The 20,801-nt window shown below is 25.2% G+C and overlaps 3 protein-coding genes across 3 annotated transcripts; all 3 read right to left on the reverse strand.

Annotated features, from left to right (window-relative positions):
* Nucleotides 1-4,104: 4,104 nt before the first annotated feature.
* Nucleotides 4,105-10,278, reverse strand: LOC113561309 (methyltransferase-like protein 6). The gene is made up of 3 exons (XM_026967645.1): nucleotides 10,139-10,278; nucleotides 4,670-5,337; nucleotides 4,105-4,606 (listed from the first exon to the last, which is right to left on the reverse strand). The coding sequence occupies exons 2-3, from the start codon at nucleotides 5,335-5,337 to the stop codon at nucleotides 4,432-4,434; spliced, it is 843 nt and encodes a 280-aa protein (XP_026823446.1). The 5' UTR covers nucleotides 10,139-10,278; the 3' UTR covers nucleotides 4,105-4,431.
* On the reverse strand, nucleotides 5,842-10,275 carry LOC113561310 (ubiquitin-conjugating enzyme E2 H). The gene is made up of 2 exons (XM_026967646.1): nucleotides 10,139-10,275; nucleotides 5,842-7,598 (listed from the first exon to the last, which is right to left on the reverse strand). The coding sequence occupies exon 2, from the start codon at nucleotides 7,566-7,568 to the stop codon at nucleotides 7,020-7,022; it is 549 nt and encodes a 182-aa protein (XP_026823447.1). The 5' UTR covers nucleotides 7,569-7,598; nucleotides 10,139-10,275; the 3' UTR covers nucleotides 5,842-7,019.
* Nucleotides 10,279-11,891: 1,613 nt separating the features above from the next.
* LOC113553375 (transcription initiation factor TFIID subunit 2) lies at nucleotides 11,892-20,478 on the reverse strand. The gene is made up of 19 exons (XM_026956686.1): nucleotides 20,126-20,478; nucleotides 19,332-19,386; nucleotides 19,082-19,245; nucleotides 18,777-18,993; nucleotides 18,461-18,699; nucleotides 18,180-18,401; nucleotides 17,649-17,862; nucleotides 17,290-17,580; nucleotides 16,874-17,082; nucleotides 16,577-16,816; nucleotides 16,247-16,499; nucleotides 16,027-16,167; nucleotides 15,766-15,959; nucleotides 15,440-15,651; nucleotides 15,128-15,350; nucleotides 12,923-13,052; nucleotides 12,663-12,854; nucleotides 12,261-12,578; nucleotides 11,892-12,196 (listed from the first exon to the last, which is right to left on the reverse strand). Exons 1-19 carry the CDS (start codon nucleotides 20,167-20,169, stop codon nucleotides 12,002-12,004), a joined length of 3,753 nt encoding a protein of 1,250 aa, XP_026812487.1. The 5' UTR covers nucleotides 20,170-20,478; the 3' UTR covers nucleotides 11,892-12,001.
* Between the last annotated feature and the right edge of the window lie 323 nt (nucleotides 20,479-20,801).

Raw genomic sequence — 20,801 nt, forward strand, 5'->3', positions numbered from 1 at the left:
ATGAATAAGCGATGTTACTGTACCTGTAGGCTGTATAATATACTACGTGTAAGAAGTTTACGGAAAAAGTCACGGGGAAAAAAGCTACATAATTAGTTGATGATAGAAGTTTCAGATATATAGATACAACTGTAATGTTTTTTAATAGATTGAGCAGCAGTCCGAGCAATCATGTAAAATCTGCACAATTATTAAGACTATAATTTTATTACTGTAAACGATTCATATTTTTTTATTAATATTTCAAAATAACAATAAATTTTAAATTATATAACTAAATAAGTGTTATGAAATACGTTAATATTTTATAATGACAACGATAACAGGTTATATATATACGCCATTAAATAAATAATTTTGAAGTTTTTATGTACATCTTTAATAATAAATGCTGCAATAAATTTATAAAATTTTTATGTTGGGGGTGCGGAGTAATCCCTCCGCGGGCCTGTTCCATGTTTATAATTTTAGTTCCGTCTTCTAACAAAGCTAAATTTACGCTTATGATACCTACCGCCAAAAATTTTTTACTTAAAATATTCTTACTACAGGTAATTCATTAAAACTTTTTGATTTTTTCAATGATGTCTTAACTATAGGTTAAAATTTTTGTACTGATTATAAATAACCAAATAAGCAAATTATAAATTAATTGAAAATCGTGTAGGTACTAGGTATTCTTATTTTTTAATTATATACATTTAATAAAAATTTAAGTTGTATCCTTGTACCTATTACTTATTGTCTATATGATTGTACTCACTATATATACACATTATATTGTATATTATCATTTTTCGATATAATACATAATATGTACATTAAACAATAAAACAGCTTTTTAGTTTCTGAGCGAGGCGGTGAATATATATATATATATTATATATATTGGTTTTACAATATTTTTATTTATGTCTGATCTCACAGTCACCTCAAGGAACCTGAAGTAATAAAAGTGCTTTAATCTTTAACCTTAAGGTGATGTTTGGTTGCAAATTGGATTGTCCAGTTGGCACTTCTAGGGCGTCAAAAGTAAAAAGTTCCAAGTACTTTTCAATACAATCAGAGAGAACGTGATTTTTTCTTCATTTCTCCAATGAAAAAGTTTTGTCCGATCCAAATAGGTACTCGTAACTTAAAAAATGTACGCTACTTACACTCGCAACCACGTTTTTACTTATATTTTTATCAAATCACTTATCTACTCTTGCCATCTTGTATATTTTTTAATTTAGATTATTGTTTTCTTATTTTTACAATAAAACATTTTTAATCTAATGACGACATAGTTTACAAATATATAAAATAGCAAATACTTTATAATTTATTTGAATTAAAATTCTGTTAACTATTACGATTTAATAACAAAAACGTTTTAAGTTATTGGTGGATAGATAAGTATCTTGTTGCTTTTGAATAAATTTAACCAATCCTGAGATCAAACTATAAACTTTTGATTATTTATGATTATTAATCTTGTTTAATATTATAATTGTTGATGACTTGTTCTCTTATATAAGTACAATGTACAAACAAAAATAAAATGATCCTTTTTTAACACACAACGACAACACAAACAAAACACATATATGCACGTCCTTATGCGTCTCTACACTGTTCAACGTTAGAATACGGGCTCCTAAATTTAGTAATTTACCTAAGTAAGTTTTGGTAATATTTGAGATAACTTAAAAAAATCAGCTAAAGACGAGAAGATGAATACCAAGAAATTGAAGAAACTGCCGGATTAAATATGACCTGTAAAACATGCAAAAATTGTGCTTGTTGCTGTTTAAAGTTATTAGTCAAATATCATTTGTATAACAATGCGTATACAAATTTATCTTTGGCTTATAATTATCTTTTAATATTACCGGTAACATAAATAGCATGTGAGAGGTCATTTTCAACACTAAAATTCATAAAAAATCGATTACGAAATATTCTAACTCATGAGAATGTTTATGTTGATGTCCGTGGAAAAGTGAACATTAGCTTCTATAGATGACGATATTTTAATTAACAGAATCGGGGAAACTAGTGAAGTTATGAAAATAAACCTAATTATGTAAAAAAGGAATTATTTTAATAGTTAATTTTAATATATTAATAATTAAAGTGTGTACACTGTAACTATATAAAAATATCTTATATATTATGTGTAATTTTTTATATCTACATAAAATGTTGAAAATATTTTTTAAATAATAAAGGTTTTATATCATTATTATTATTTTTACATACTTATGATCAAATCGTTGGTCCTCTGTTAATTTTTAGCCTGGCAAAAAAAAAATCCCGGCCTGAAATATTAACCCAGTCTGCCCCTGAATGGTGACACAACATTAATTTGTTAAATAGAAATTTTTTTCATTAACTAAATAGAAACGTTTTCATATGAAAATTTCATAGTTCCATAAAATATTTCATTGTATAGATCTATAACTCTCGAGAGTTTCGTTGCATATAAGTTTGTTAAATATAGGTTCGAAACTATAAAATATAAATTATAAATTTATTCAATTATTTCCAGGCCCAGTTCAATGGGTAGGTGACATAGACCCATGCCTCGCCCAGGGCGGCATTTAACATTTTTGTATTATAGATTTAATGTATATGTAAATACTCAACCCCCAATTACAGCCTTATCCGTAAATAAACTTATATAAACAGAAGAGGGTTAGGTCTCGCAATAACATATAGGTATCTACCAAACTATTCCATTGGTCTTCATTTCATGCGTTACTACATTACCTATTATAATACCGCTAGTTGTAGTATTCGTAACATTTTATTAATAATTGCACGTTTTTAACTAGAGTTATTACTAGCTATTATTGAATCAATGAGTACAATAAACAACTGTGTGAACTTCATTTTAAATTACTTTTTTATTTAAATATGTTTAAATCCTAATCGATCAAAATGGAATTTTTGTTAAAACTTGTGACAATACTAATCGCCTGTATATTACACATAGCCACATAGGTAAATGTCAAAATTGAATACCCTTAAATTGGGTGTAAAAAGTTGATTAAAAAAAACTATTTTTCATTAAAATGACACTATGTGAACTTAAATTTAGCAATAAATACTGTTTATGGCGTTTATACCCTCATTGCCATCTTAAGAATCTTACATTAAATAAACATCAACTATGTTTTCATTCAATGATATTTAATATAAAATTATTTTTTAAGTTTGTACTGGTCATTCCATAAACGGCATATTTCTCCATACATTTTTTTTTAAGAGGACGTAGCACCCGCATGTGTTGTTTCCGTCTTACAACATAGAACATTTTCGTTAACCAGTTTCAATATTGTGCTGTTAGTTTTGATATTAGAGTAAACTGATCTATTATACAATTTAAAAGTAAGATTACTGTAATTATTTTTAAAAATATGCCTGAAATATTAAATGGTAAAATAATAGATATACTTTATACAAATTAATTTAATCAATTAAATTATATAATTATTAAATTAACTAAAATTTAATATATTATGTCTAAAAATATATTTCTAAAATTTATAATAGTCAATTATAATAATGTACAAATGTAAATAAACTCACGCATGGATGGTTTGAATCAATATGTACAATTTTTAAATCAAACTACTATTATTGTTTTCTTATTAATAACACTATCCATATAATTGTTCTTATTTCATAACAGAATATAAAATTTCTTTCACTTGAGTAAAATTTATTTTGTTTAAACATTCAAATTTAAAAAAAGTATTTTCCAATTAAGTATTATTAAAAGTAGTTGAGTATAAACTTTTAATAAGAAAATAATATACACCTTTTTTATATATAATATAAATCTTTATTGCCACAAATTTAATTTGAAAAAAATCTTATGCATATTTCTATTAATGCTAAAAATAAAATTACAACGATAACTGTGATAGTTTACCAACATATTATAATAGTTACCACAAGTCATTGTCTATAGATCTATAAACCTATGTAATAATAGCTTAAAATAAATTTGTTTTAAAAGAGTAATCTTAATTTAAAGTTAACATTTTTACAATACAAATAAATTGTTGAATTTTAAATTCATACATACTTATGCTGTTAAAATATTACTTTTAAATAAACACTCTGAAAATGTAAACTACAATAAAAAATAGAATTTTTTTTTTAAAACAAGATGCAAGATCTTACACAGCACCTATACTTAAATAAAATGAAATAAACCATATGAGAGAACACATAATATTATTTGGTAATGTTTATAGACTGCATTATTAAATTTTAAATTTTTACTACATATTATAATTATGTAAGTCTTATATAATTATTTTATAAAATAAACTCTCAAATACTTTTCTTGGTTTTAATAATCCAGATATATTTTAAAGCTAAATTGTATGAATATCATAACCAATAATAAAAAGTTTCATATAGTATTCAAATATGTTAGACATCTGTAGATGGCTGCCGCTTGGAAAATGTTGCTTGAATAAATCTCCTTGGTACATTAACATCTTCTTTGATGTTAACTGTCCTTTTACACACATATTTATTAGAACATTCTACAAATCCATTAGTTTCCATTAAACTTTTAAAATATTTAATTGAGAAAAAATATGATCTGCAACAATCAAAAATATTTAAATAAATATTCTATAGTATGTATATAATATAAAAAAATCACCTTGTACCGTCTTGACGCATATACAAGTTGTCTGCTATCTTGTGTCCTGGCTTGAATCTCAGTTGTGCCATGTCATAAATTCCATAGTCTCGAAATAATAATAGTCCTCCATATTTCAATACTTTATAAATATTTGATATAACTGTTGGATGATTGTCTGGATGAATAGCCGACAACACAAATATGGCAGTAACCATATCCAAACTATTTTCAGGTATTTTGGTGATCAATTCGTCCGTAACAATATCACATTTAAACGCATTAATCAATGATGAATCATAAGAAGGATTTGATTTCAAGCATTCAATAGCTCTTGGTGAAAAATCACAAGCATAAAACTTAGCATTCAATCCGTCAGCAAGAAGTGGATATATAAGATTTCCAACCCCACACCCAATTTCTAATATATGTTTTTGATGAACGTCATTTCCGAGCAATTCAGAAAATTCTCTGGTAGTCCAGTGCCTATCTTTAAAAAAACGGTTTCCATTATTCTTATAGAAAATATCCCAATGTTTTTTTGAATTTTTTTCAATTTCTTGTGCTCTGAATGATGAAACCATCCGTGAATTTTGTTTGTCAAGAATAGCCTGATCATATTCACTTAATTGAACTGGGTCAGTTGTCTCTTCTTGATATCTACTATTATTATTGCTACAGTCATCCATCTAAAAATTCCATGCACAATAAAATCACATAATATATTATATACTTAAAAGTACATACATATTTATATATATATATTAAATTTATAATGATAAATTGATAAATAATATTAATATATAATATATATTTATTTTGTAATGAAAAACAACAAGATAAAACTTAACTTATTAAGGAAAAATAAAGCTATAAAGCAATTTTAATACATAAAAAAAAATAATAATAATAATAAGATATAATAATCCATAGTGCATTAATAAATGGCTTAATCAAATCATACTATACAATATAATTTGGATTTAAGGTTTCTCATCTTTTCTCTATTAATTTAACTGTAGTATATAATTGGCATTACAAAAGTTGTATGGACATTTAATAACAGAAAAGTTACATTTTCAAAATAAAACCTAAAATATATTGAGATCAGGGGATTCTCTAAGAAAAAAAATGATATTGGTTTAAAATTTTAAAATCTTATATAATGAGAAAAAGTATAAATTGCATGGTTGCAAATAGTAACAATAAAACTTAAGTGTTTGATAATTTATTGATTTGTTTTCCAATTACAATTTTTATATACCTGTTTTATTAATATGAATTATTTTTTACAAATATTTATTAATTTAAGCAACTGTCAGTTTCTTATAGAACAGAAAGGGAACTTTTAAACAATATAGAAACCTGTGAGAATATTGTAATATAAAACTATATATGATAACAGAGCAATAATAATTCTATTATAATCCATAGTCTTAAGGCTACATGGTATACATTCACCATTGTGGCACAAATTATTTTTAAAAGTTAATTGTAATTACGTCACCTTACCACCCATATTTTAAGGTGAAATTCTAATAAATTGTAATTTGTAAATTGGTTTTAAACATGAAAATACATATTTTTTATTAGGATATACAAATGTTTGAAAAATTAAGAATTCTTTAATTAAGACATTAATTAGTTACTAATCTTGGTTGTCTAATAAAATGTAATAAAAGTTTATAGAGGATATATTTTTTAAATTAAATATGTATTGTTTTGAGATAATGTAAATGTAATTTTTATGTAGACCATTATCAAAATAATACTTAAGTTATATCATAGCTTATAAAATATAAATTAGTTATTCCTAATACATGGTTGACAAACAGCATTGTGAAATTTGAAAATTGAATAAAGCATTTGTATAAACCATATTAACAAAGTAGTTGTACGTACAATAAGACAGAAAGTACTAGCCTAAAAAGCAAGTTGATTTTTAAAATTAAGCTGTTTATCTGTTTCATTTTATCTATATTCACATAAATATTTAAACCGACACATAGCTGTAATAACAAATATTGACAAATTGTACGATACGGCCAAGCACATAGATTTCTAAAATTGTCTGGACTATAAACATGTATAAATCTAATGAAAATGGGTTTTAAGTTTGACGTATTACTATTAATCTATTATTATTATTATTACTGTATTTCCTTCTATGAATATCACAAATTAATTTTTTGTCTTTAATAAAAATATCTACAAAATTAATTCTCCAAATATTAAAAAGATGTGATCAACATAAAAAACCTACCAATATCTACTTAATTTTAACTAACATTTAAGTAAATTAGTGAAAACAAACGAAAAAACTGGATACATAATAATATTTAATTATTAATTAATTTTAGAAAAATGATGGCTATAGCTCCATATCTTGTGCTTCACTTTCACTAAACTCCGACATAGAGGATTCGTCGCTATCCGAACCAGCATTTCCATCATCTTTGAGTGCTTCTTCAGTAGCATACTTTTTTACATATTCTTCAACACGCTTTTTATATTGTTCAGGTTTATGCAAATACAAAGCTGCAGCATCACCATTTAATGGATCTATTGGATTTGGGTAGGCAAGCAGCTGGGGCAGAAATGACTCAAAAATATTAAGCAGGTCATACAAAGCAGTCCAAGCTTGGTTGATTACATCAAGACAAACAGTACCAGATACTTCATCGATGTTTGGGTGGTAAATTTTATTAATAAAGCCAATTGAAGGAGATTTAAATGGATAATGTTCGGGAAGATGAACTCGAACTTTCCATAAGCCACCTTCATATGGAGTACCACGTGGTCCATAGAGTTTAACACAAAACTCATTCAAGCCGTTTAAAAGAGTAACCTCATGTTTGCTTTCTATCAATTTTATGACATCTGTGTCCATACGGCGCTTGCCAGCACTAGGTGAAGACATAGTAGTTGGCAGAATTGTATACCAAGTTTACTGAAAAATATATTTATATTTTAGGTACACGGTGATACCCATCTATCTAGAAATTATTGAATTATAGTAAAATTAAAATAAACATTTTCCTAATGTTTTAATTTAATTAGTTAATAAGTGTACGTATTTGAACAAAAACCAAGTTAAAGAATATTAAATAGGTGATCATTTTGTATCAATTTAATAAAAATAAAACGACAATTCTTTAATATCTTACATATGATTTTACAATGAATATTTTATTTATTTGATTAACTATCTATAAGAAAGTTATTATATTATAAGGTTTTATTTATATAATAAATATTTTTCATTGTCATTTTTCTCTTAAATTGTCTACAAAAGAAAAAGATTTTTGTAGTCATTATTATATCATAAACAAAAAAATATACATAATTATTTACCAATTATATCTTTGGAATAATTAAATAAGTTTGAAAGAAAACAGAATATAAATATAGTAACTAGTTTAAATGTACATAGAATAAATGTTTTAGTTATACCTAGTTGATAAGTATTAAGTGGTTAGGTATCTAACTAAATTTATGTTTTATTACATTATTATTTGTGAATCTGTATTAATACAAATAAATCTAACTCATTTATAATTATATTATTTATCAATCATGATTTTGAAAATATTTTATACAACAATAGCATCTACCGCTGACATCTTTATTACATTTCTATAGCGGGAATTAAAATGATAAAACCCAAATAATCTTATTAGTTTTAGAAGATTATTCTAGTTGACAGTAAATAGTTTTGTATATTAATTGTTAGTGGAGCTTGGAACTTTATTTGTTAAAAAACAATTAAATATATATATGCATTAAAAAAAAATCTTATATACTTATGCTGTAATTTTTTTTTTTTATAAAACTGGAATAAACTTTGGCTATCTCCTAATATATAGTCTATCTTTTGTTTTATGTACTATCTAACCATAAATATGAGTATACTCATACTATAATATACGGTCTACTAATGTTTTGTGTTCTACCTATAGTTGGGAATCCCACATCATTATTATTTATTTCATACCAATCTATAAATTTTATCTTAATTGTTTATAATGATATATATTTTATCATATAACAGTTTAGTTGGTTAAGTGTCATTTTTGGTGAAGCATCTTTTTTTTTAAATTTTGAGCCAGAAAAATAGTTTTTAAAATGCACACAAACTGAAATTTTCAAAAATAAGTTATATTCATATTAAAATAAAATAAACTTTTTTTTACACTTAAAAATGTTAAAAAAAACAACAAACCTTTTATTGTAACTTTTTGTTTACATTTTGCAGTAGTTGGGATGACTTATATCCCGCTATGTATGAAAGGGGTATTCAGGATAAATCATAGTTTAACATTTTAAAATTGAATAATAAATTAAAATTAAATTAATTTAATTGTTATTTATTTATATTTATAATATTTAGATCGCATATTGGGAGATAGCCTAAACTTCAAAAAGTGTAATAATATGCAGAAAAAACAATGCATTATATCTGAAATTATATTTTTAATTTAATTGGTTTTTTTTTATTAATAAAATTTACTTTTATCACTTAATATGTTTAAAACTTTAAGTATGGAAAATCATTTAAATTGATAAAATATTCAAAAATATGGGTACAACATATATTTTTGGATTTGACTTGTCAGTATTATGAAACAAGTTATATATTGAATTAGATTTTAAATATGCAACTTCTTAAGAAATACGCAAATGCAAGAAGTTCAAAGTTAAATTTTCATTCAAATTATTTCACTGTAGATGCTTGGGTAATTCAAAAATTTAACAAAAGTTATTTTTATATTTATAGTTTAAATATGAAGTTATTCAATAAAATAACTCTAAGCAACCATTTTTGTTACTAAACAAAATTTTATTTTTTAATTTTTCATATTATATTTTACTTTAGATATAGGATTATCCATTGTTAAAATATAAGTAATACAATTTTGATGAACTTTACTAAGCCAACTTGATTATTATACATGTGGTGAAATAATATATTTCAAATAAATATATATAATTTAATAAGAAATTAACTATTAAAATCAATTTTAAATCAACAGAAATAAAATATGGAGAAGATAAAACTACTTATACTATCAAATTTTAAATTAAACCACCCGATCTCAATTGAAACACAAAATTATTATTTAAAATTATATTTAAACAAATTCAAGGACTAATATAAATCGAATATTACTCAATAATTGGTAAATAGGAAAGCCATACATACGCAAACATAATAGAATAATAATAATACAAATTATGATCGCAGAAAATCGTTTAGGTCACTAATCATAAATCAATTGTTTCCACAAAATCTGGGTGAAATCGTGAAAACTTTCACGTAAATAAAAAATAAACCATTTAAAAAAATTACCGAATTTGGTGACAGAATATTGATACATAAACGTCGGAATCGTAACTGAAAATAATAGAAAGCGGGATCCTAAGCCCAATAATCCTTTGTCCGGATGCAAATACTTCAGGCTCATTACACGATTATTGCGTCTTACTTACTAGTTACTGGAGCGAGACCAGACAAGTCCGTTCGGGTTGTATTTGGGCTGATTGGGATCCTCGGGAATTCGGGCGAACGACAGTGGTTCAGACGGTCCACGAGAACAGATTGCTAGAGAATCACGACACGCGAACACGAACAGTTGACGAAAAAAGTTGTATAGCCAAAATAATAATATCCACTCCGACTTTTGATTATGAGTTTATGACGAATTAACTCTGACAAGGTAGAAATGAGCCAATAATATTGAATGCAAAACAGCCATTAGAACATCTGTGAGCTCAATAATAATAATAATAATAATAATAGTAATAAAAATGAAAGAAAAGAAAATGTCATGCGCATAACTCGTTATCTGATAGCGATCAGCTGACCCGCCACTGACTGGAAGGTACGCGGTGAATTTAAAATATATAAATCCGTAAATTTGCTGACTGATGTATTTAGCCATTTAGAGACAGCGAATCCATGAACATATTTTCACTTATGACACTACTACACTATCCACCGACCGACTAAACGAGTCAAAAAATAATTGCAGAAAATACAATTTTATATTTTTTTGATTTTAAATTGTTAGTAATTTTGTGTGCATTCCAATAATCTCAAAAAGATTTTAAATAAAAATAAAATAAATAAATTTATGTCAGTTCTACTGAAACAACTATATGTCCAATTCAATATTTATACCCACTAGTAGGCTAATTTCCAAATGCTAAAAATTAAAATAATTATTTTAACTTTTTTATTTTATTATAATTTAAATAATACTAATTATACTATGAAAATTTATATTTTTTATTAATAAAATGTTAAGTTTATATAATACATTGGATATGTAAAAATTATAGAACAGTTTGGCAGTCTGTATAATTATTTTACTTTAAACAATAATAATAATAGGTATAATAATTTATAATTATATACTTCATTAAAAAACATATAAATATGTTGATTATTAATAATAAACAACATATTTATTATATAAGTAGAAATTAATAAACGAAGTTTTGGTATTTTGCTTTGTTTTCTCTAAATATGTATGACAAGTATTTTAAACATTGATAATTAGTAAATACGCAGGTTTAAATTTTTTTTGTTACCATTTTTAGAAAAGTTTTTAATTTTTATTCAATATGCTTTATTGCCTTAAATAGTGATGTTTGTACATCTATGTTATAATATGTATGTTGTAAACATACTAGTTCTTAAGTCTTAAATAATAATGAAATGTATAATATATACAAATAAATTACCTATTATCAGCAAAATTGTGTCATTTTTCCATACTGTTACTTTAGACAATTTTCAATTTGACTAACAGTAGGCAATAATGTACAGTATTTCATAAATTAACCCTAAGGATATCTTTTCATATTAATGTAAAATAAAATAACAAAAAAATAGTAATTTAGTATATAAAACAAAAATTTATTAATTTAAAAAACTTTCTTATTATTATAATTTTTGATTTTTAAGTTTATTTCTGATTCTCCTAGTCAGCTGTTTCTTAAAATAAATTCTTAAACCATGCAATTGTAATCACTTACTTTGATTTATAAAAAAATAGGTGACAGATGAATAAAAATACTAGCGAATAGACAAATATACTTATTATAATTTAAAGTAAAATTATAAATATTTATTTATATAACGCAGGTTTATTTAATTAAATTTATACATATTTTTTAAGTTTTTCATTAAGTAAATAGTATTAAAATTAATAATAATAATGATAATAATAGATGTGTACTAAGCAGAAATTTAAATAACTTAGATTTGGATATTTTATTTATAGTAATCAGAGTAAATATTAATTATATAAAAAATATATATATACATACATTATCTAAATAAATGAATTAAATAAATACACTCAAGTCTCTAGATGTATCGTCACTACTAGAACTTCCAGATGTCAAAGTTTCTTCTTTTACTTTAATAATTGTAGTATCTTCTTTACTTTTTTCCTTCGATTTATCTTGCTTATGCTTGTGTTCATGTTTGTGTTTATGTTTATGCTTATGTTTTTTTTTATCCTTTTTCTTTTTCTTGCTCTAAAAAAATATGAATAAATTATACAAGTATTTCATTAGAATCAACACTTTAAAATTAACATACAGAATTACTGGTTCCATCTATTTTACTATGGTGATGATGATGGTGATGGTGGTGGTGATGATGGTGTTTATTCTCATTTTGTACAACTACGGGTTTATTGGACTGATCTTCAGGTTTTACATTAAACATTCCAGGTTCAAAACCAACCGGTCCAGAAGAATTAGATACCATGATTCCAGGTAGCGAAGCAGAATTTTCAGAGAAATAACCTGTCTTAGATTTGTTCTCATTCTGTTCAAACGATGGCCTGATAGTTGGAACTAAGTTGACTTCTTTATGTTCATCAATAGCCTCTTCACTATCTTTTTTTATCTCAACCTAAATTTTGATTTTAACCAAAAAAATTAATGAAGAATAGTCATGGAGTGGTAACAAATTTTAATAATGTCAATTATACTTTACCTTTATTTTCTTATCAAAATGTAAATCAATACCAAATTCATTTTCTAAATTATCACTTTCAACTTTTAGCTGATCAACAATTTCTGGAACATCTAATTGTTCTTCATGATCTATAAGTCGTTTGATACCACGTTCACTATTAGAATTATTATCTGGTTCAACAATAATATTTGGAAGAGTACAAGATTTCGCCTAATATATACAAAAAATAATTGGTTAGAAGCATAATTGTTTTGTTTCTCAAAAAAGTAAAATTTAACCTCCACTTCAACTTTGATTGGCTTGTACAATGCAGCAACTTCAGCACGTAAAATTTTTTGCCGTCCAAATAAAGTATAATACAAGTCAACAAAATTACAACGCAATGTTGTATCATATGATAGTAATGAACTAAAATAATAAATAATATTATATTAAAAAAAAAAACATTTTGGATTTTAATTTAATTTTAGATTTTGAGTGTAAAATAATCACATTGATTGCACAAAGATGTTATTTTGAAGGGTCAAAAATTTAAGATTTATTTAAATTATAATTCAAAATTAATAACTGTAAATAGCATTCTTTTGATATGATATAATTTTTATATTATTTTGTCTTTTTTTGAGGTATTCTTGAACATTTTATACTTCAATATTTTATTTATTAAATATTTTCAAAAAAAAATTATGATCATATAATTATTCTTTCTTTGTCAAGAATATTAAGTATTAGATATAAGATTTCTCATTATAATAAGTTATAATAACTTTAAAATATTAAAAATGTATTATTACAATTTTTCTTTATAAGGGTATGAAATGTTGATATTTATTAAAAATCATAAGAATTTGTTAAGTATATTGTAATTATAAATAAAATATATTTTCAATTTTAATAGCTATATTGAAAATAATATTAAATATTCCTCATATTGCCCTTATAGCAATCATACCAGTAAACATGACCATTTAATGGAAGATTAAATTCAGAAAATATTAATATTTAAAAAATACTTTTTTACATAATTCTAAATTATTATAAACAATATTTTTGAAAAAATTAAATGTTTTAGTGTTTTTCCTCTTTAGAATAGCAAGATAAATGTTTTATTTTATATTCTGAAGCAGAATATTATTTGGAGTATTTTAATCTTTTAAAATCAAATTTCAGAAATGCAGTTTATTAATTATAACTTTAGAAATTATAAGTATTTAAAGTTTAGATAAGCGGAGTAATGAATATTTAGTGGAATATCCCTGTATTATTCCACTCCACTCATTAGAATTTTAAATACTTATAATTCATAAGCTATTCGTTCAAAATTTAATTTTTTATATCAAAGTTCTCCAATAAAATATATTCTGTTTTGAAATATGGAATTAAAAATTTATGTTATCATTAAATTTGTTTAAATAATCTAGATAAAAATATATTTTTTTTAGAAAAAAAGTTGTTTTATAATAACTATAAATTATATATAATATATTAACACGTCGACTGCCATGCGGCCGCCGGCATCCGTATAAAAATGATTAGGTATTGATAATTTTTAAACTGCCGACTGCCACACCATATCATTTATAGGAGGCTTTACGGCCGCGGTCTGCCGTAAATTTATTTAGATTTATATTATTAACTTTTCCGTGGCGCTACAAATTATGATCAAGAAAATGCGCTGCGGCGTAGCGAAAATAATTGCAATTTTTTTGATGTAATAAACATAATTTTAACATTTTATTTTTTATTTTTATTTTTTTTCAAACTCAATAATATATATCTGAGTACAAATTTATAATGATACTGAAAAATTTCCTTGGCGTACCCATGATAAATATTCTTTTGGCCGCATGACAGTCAACATGTTAATTTATATATATAAGGATGTATTTAGAGGGGCAAGGAGGCTTGGGCACTAGGCGGTAAATTTTAAATTGTGGAGCGCATTTTGATATAATACGGTACCTAGGTTTTTCTTGCCTGGGCGCAAAATTCCTAAATACATCTATGAATATGTAATAAATATAATTTTAAATTATTATATGAAAAAATAATATTTTTAAAAACTATTAACGTTTTTGAAATAAGTGTTTTATGTTAAATACATTACCCGATATGTGATAAAAATTCATAATAGTATAAATATAATTATTATACATCAATATTGAATATATACAATAACTGTTATTTTTGGACAAAAATAAGTTTAACCTACTATATTACTATATAGAAAATAGATAAATAAGTTAGGCACTACTAATCATAAAAATAAAATATTATAAAATATCCTCAGAAATAGGCTGACACACCATCTGTGTTTAGAATCGTTATTCATTAGATATGATTTTTCATTGCATCAAACTTAACAAAACTATTAAAGAGATCTACTCAATGATGCCGTACATTTGGCACTCTGATATTTCTGGTTTTTAATATTAAAGCTTCAAAAATAAAATAATAAATGTATCCATATTTTTTGAACTTACTTGATAAGTTTCCATAAGTGATGAGATAGATAATCATTGTTTAATCGACTATTTGGTTTCTTAGGTGTAAACGGTGGATTTTTACACAACATGCGAACAAGCTCATTCCTAACTTTTGGATCTGGATCACTATCCGCTATGTCTATAAGATACTTTAAATCATCCCAACGCCCATCTAAACAAGTGAAATCAACTAAAGCTTCTAATGCACAAAGTCTTACTCCTAAAATAAAAAAGCATATATATATATATATATATATTAAAATAAGTAATTATTTATATTTATTTTAATATATTCAATTAAATTCAAACCAATAAAATTTCCATATGATGAGTAAGAACGGAATATGTTAGGATTATTGGGTAAATGACCAAATTTTTGTAATTTTCTGATAGCTTTTAAACAGGTTATTGTTATTGGATATTTATAGGTTTGCAAACGTTTCTCCAAGTTTAAGTGCTGTGTAATTTCTTCAAGTATTAATTTTGAATCCCCAGAAAGTGAATCTGCAGTTATATCGCAGCTAAAAAAAAATTGTATCATAACTTATGTAAATAATTAAAATAAGAATACTTGAATAATTTTAAATACTTTAGGCATTTAATTATCAGCAACAATAATGACACTTGTTACTTACGCTTTTTGCATTAAAGATATAACTGGTGTAATTGTTGCACCAAGAGCTTCAATTAGTGAAGCTCTATAGTAATTATCAGAGTATCTATTTTTACTATTATCATTGTACTTGATTAGATCTAATATGAATTTCAAGATTTCAGGGGGACAAATTCCATGAGAATTTCTCAAACCAGCCATTGCAATTGGAATTGTCTAAAACAAACAGTTAACTATAAGATTTTTGAAAGATTATTTTTTATTTTATAATTAACTCAAGTACCTTCTGTAGATAATAATGTTGTAGATTTGAGAAATTATTTTGTTTTATAATATGCGGACATGAAAATGATCCAAACATTTTTTTAAACGTTGCTAACATCGCTGGTGGCCCAGTCCAATTAGTTACCATTGCATTTGCAATCTATTATAACAAAATAGGTTGATAGCAATCAAGCATAATAAATATATTAGTTAGTATATTGTAAAGTTAGCTTAATTACCTTAGTTAAACAATGAGCCGCTTTACACCGGACATGAATATACACTTGTTCATTTTCAATAATATCACATAAAGCATTACGTGTAGCAATAGTAGGAAATTTATCAAGAGCTATCACTGCTTCCATTTGAGCAGTTATATCTTTCTCGTGTCGCAATTGATAATTCCACTGGTATTCAGGTTGTTCTATAATACAACTACGTAAAATAGTCATTTCAGGATCTAATCGAATCCATAATACAGGTGAGTCATTACTGAAATAAAATTAGTTTTTATAATGTTGTTATTAAATGGATTATAATGGATATTAAATTACTTAGTTTTTACTTACTCCATAGCATTTAAATCAATATCTACTTCATCCCCTGTACACAAAGGAATTTTCTTTTTCTTGTTACGTCTACTTTTTGAATGACAGGTTATATCTGCTCGAGCTACATTACCTTCAACTTGCAATGTATGTTTAAATGGACCATCCAATTCTTGAATGCTGACTAATAATGGACCAACATATTTACGAATACCTCGTTGACTAATGGCATCTTGTTTAATTTCTAATTCTAATGTATTCCTAATAAAAAATCTAATATGTAATATACATAATTATATTTGAATTATAATAGTAAACCTTTTTCTATTGAATACAAAAGTACAAGTAAATTTAGCGTGACCACCAGTTCTAACCCATTGATCAATAAATACAGACATATCAATGCCAGATACAGTAAAAATAGTCTTGTTAAATATATTTGTACTGATTAACATGTGGCCCCATAAACCTGAGTTCATTGGATTTTGAGATGCATTGCTTGCTAAAGATAAATGCTTATTCAAAACCTATAAAAGTAATAATTTTATTGATAAAAGTTAGATACTTAAAATATAAATAAATTAAATCTTTAATTTAAATATATTATATATTTTTTTAATTTAGAATAACTGGAGTAAAATTTAAAAATTAAGTTTATTTGATAATTATCGATAACATTAATATTTTTAAGTGCATTAAAATTAATGTGAAGTTAGATTATATTAAAATTATACCTGTAACAATAATGAATAACCAATTCGATTTTCCAACATCCTTAATACAAGATGTGCCTTTTTAGTCATATAATGAAAATAACGAGGTGATATTGTGTGTAAGCTGCGAGTAGAGAAATAAAAATTAGAGATTTCGTTAGTATTTTGCACATTATTGAAAGATAATGAAAATCCAGGATTAGAAGTTCCTCCTGGACTGACAAGACCACTACTTGTTGGAGCTGGTTGTTGGGTTGGATCTAATACTATAGGTCCAATTTCTTCTTCATATCTCACCAAACTTGTTAATTCCTACATTAACAATATTAATACATTTAATAAAGTAATCAAATAAACGCAATAATAGTAAAAATATATACATTGTGGATCCATTCACGATAAGAATTATTCCCAAAACATTTTTTTGCAAAAAGACCAGACATGTATAATGCTATACCACACGTTAGCCACCAATCTGACCAATTCTGAGTTGAAATAAAACAACCAAAAAATTGTTCTGCCATAACTTGTGCTAAGATTTTTTTTGAAACATAAACTTGATCAATAATTTGTTTTGGATGTAAAAGATTAACACTGAAAAATAAATGTAAAGTTTATTAGTAATAATTAAAAAAAAAGTTTAGAATTATATTCAGCGCTGGATTTGCAAGATATTGGCCTATGGAGTTTTAAAATTTTTAAAGTTTTTTTTATTACAGCTACAGCTACTGTGGGGTTTAAATAATTCAAATCAATTATATTTTCTAACCAAAGTTTGTACTAATTTATAAAAAAATATGACTAAACACTCCAAACCGGCCCATATATTGAGCGGCCCACTGAGTTCTACTCGGTAGCTCGCCAGACCAATCCGGCCCTGATTATATTTTCATAAAATTTAAATATATTACCTCATAATGCCCATTGATGCATACGATGCATAATCTGTAGGAGTTTCATCAACAAATACTTGTTTATAACAACTATAAGGATAACCATTAGATAATGTATCTTCATAAAATTCTAATGCTTCATGTGTATACTTTGCAGCTGTAGGTAGAAGTTCCGAAAGCCCCGGTAAACAGAAGTGAGTTATAATATGCATGGTTGGGTCCACATAAATTTCAAAAGGTCTAAAGTTAACATATTATATAATATCACCATAAAATTTAAATTTTTTTTAAATAGTTACCCCACTGCTAAGGCTATATTTGGCGCACAAGTGGGCATTGATAAACTATAATAATATGTTTTACGCCTTAAATCAGGAGCTGCAACAACTTCGATTAAATCTCCACAAGATACTGCAATCATATTTTCATCAACAGTAAATTCTAAATCCCATGTACATGGTTCTGCATAACTATCAACACATGGAAACCATAATCGAGATGAATTCTCAAAACACATCGTAAACATATGAGCTCGTCTCTAAAAATAAATAAAACAATATTTTAAAATAAAATAAAAATGTTATATTACTAAACAAATTTTAAAAATATTTATACCTCAACTAAAGATCCATCTCCTTCTGGAATAACAAAATGGACACCTCCACTAGGCTGCTCCAAAGAATATTCTACACTTATTTTAATACTTGTTCCATCACTTACAGATGTTGTAACTTCAACAGGTAAACTTATTACTAATTCCCCATTATTGTTATCAGGTTCAGTAATCTCAGCTGCATTTAAATGAGATGCAGAAAATTCAGTTAATGTAGGTCTAAAAAGAAATAGTAATGACATTTAAATTATTGAAAAAAAAAAAAAATACAAGTAAGAAACTAAATATTTAAATTTTATATGCTTACTCTTCGTCTTTGTTTTGTGTAATGTCAACAAATGGATCAAAATATTGAAAAGGAACTTCAATATTTTCATTAACAGTTACACGATATATACGACATTGTTTTGCATTGAGTTTTATAAATTGAAGATTATTTTTCAATGGTATAATAGTTAACTCAACCATTCCCTAAAGCAAAATAATAAAATTTGATATTTATCATTATTGTTTAAAAAAAAAAAACTATAAATAATTTAATATTTATACTTATTTACCAATATATTTTTTCGCTGAAAACTAATACCTGTTAAACTGACCAACTGATGGGCTGTAAAATTTTGAAAACATTTATATTATTAAATTATGTAATAGTTCAAAATAATTAAAATAACATTTAACTCTATAAATATATAACAATTTTAATTTCATAATGTAATTTATAGATCTAAAATAAAATTTAATAAATTAATGTTATAATGGGTATAATTATTTAATGAGATTTTTAGAAATTTTACAAGTTCAATTTATTTTTAACACATTGATAAATTAAATCAATTTTTGAACAAATATTGCCAATTATTACAAAAAATGGTTCTCAATTGATCAAAAACTGTTTTTTCAACTAGGTTTTTATAGGTATGGAGTAGGCATGTCAAATACGCAGAGACCCTTGACTCAATATTTAGTGGGCTGTACTAACCACCAGATTTATAGGGAAATTAAGTGAAAATAAAGAAAAAAATAAATACAATTTTTAATTAGTGTTATAACTATACTAGAAAGAAATATATTTCGATTTACACATTATGATGTATATGTACTTTCCCAGCAATAATTGTAATACATTAATAATTTTTTTTTTTAAATAATTTGCTGTGTTCAATATTTTGGCAAAGTTTTTACTACATTAGTTATACCTGTTCTAAAATGTATATTTTTATTGATTAAAAACTGAGTTTAAACCATTTATTTGGACCAATTAAGCAGATTCAACAAGAATTGGCACTCTTAATAAAACGGTAAAACTGTGTCATTGGAAGTTAAAATAATTTTGATCAAAAATACTTATAGTTTATAAGGTCTTGCATTGTCTCCTGTTTTATCCTTCTTCATGGTGGGTGTTGCGAATGATTTTAAGTGGTTTCGAGGTATGATTGATGTTTACAACACTAAAAATCTAAGGGACCATTTTCGGCACATAATTAATCAGTTAATAATTTAAAAAATACTTATTACACACACAGTATTAAAACGTAAAAACTTTTGTTAGAATTAAGAAATATTTATAAATGTAATTATTAATCATCTGAAATTTGATCGTACAACGAACATCGTAACATTTTAAATCATCACAAACCGGTGTCTGTTGTCTGTTGACTTTTGAGTTTTGATTTTGACTAACAAGTAACAACTCTTAAATGTTTATAGTCTATTATCATTTATCACGTCAGGCATTATCTTCTTCAAATCTTCTGAGCGGTAAAATACATATATACGAACAAGTGTCGCGATGCCGTGGTACAATGGCAGAGTGTAGTTTGTCCGAAAAATGATATCACATGTGATACCACAATTACCAGTGATCCAGCAGCACGATGTAGAGAAGTCCAGTAGTGACACCAATGTGAAAATAAATGTCGTTAGATTAAAACGTTATCCAACGATATATCGTAGAACTACATGTTCAATGGATATTGGATATGACCAAATACTATAGATCTGTAGAATTCTGATACCTATGACGT

The sequence above is a fragment of the Rhopalosiphum maidis genome, chromosome 1, assembly GCF_003676215.2.
Source record: "Rhopalosiphum maidis isolate BTI-1 chromosome 1, ASM367621v3, whole genome shotgun sequence".
Taxonomy (NCBI): Eukaryota; Metazoa; Arthropoda; class Insecta; order Hemiptera; family Aphididae; genus Rhopalosiphum; species Rhopalosiphum maidis.

Coding starts and splice junctions, on each gene's coding strand:
- LOC113561309 (XM_026967645.1), bottom strand. CDS start 5,337: ATGGATGACTGTAGCAATAATAATAGTAGATATCAAGAAGAGACAACT. Junction 4,607..4,669: donor ATGCGTCAAGACGGTACAAG/GTGATTTTTTTA, acceptor TGATTGTTGCAG/ATCATATTTTTTCTCAATTA.
- LOC113561310 (XM_026967646.1), bottom strand. CDS start 7,568: ATGTCTTCACCTAGTGCTGGCAAGCGCCGTATGGACACAGATGTCATA.
- LOC113553375 (XM_026956686.1), bottom strand. CDS start 20,169: ATGAAGAAGGATAAAACAGGAGACAATGCAAGACCTTATAAACT. Junction 17,581..17,648: donor ATCGTGAATGGATCCACAAT/GTATATATTTTT, acceptor TTGTTAATGTAG/GAATTAACAAGTTTGGTGAG. Junction 12,197..12,260: donor TAGATGGAACCAGTAATTCT/GTATGTTAATTT, acceptor ATATTTTTTTAG/AGCAAGAAAAAGAAAAAGGA.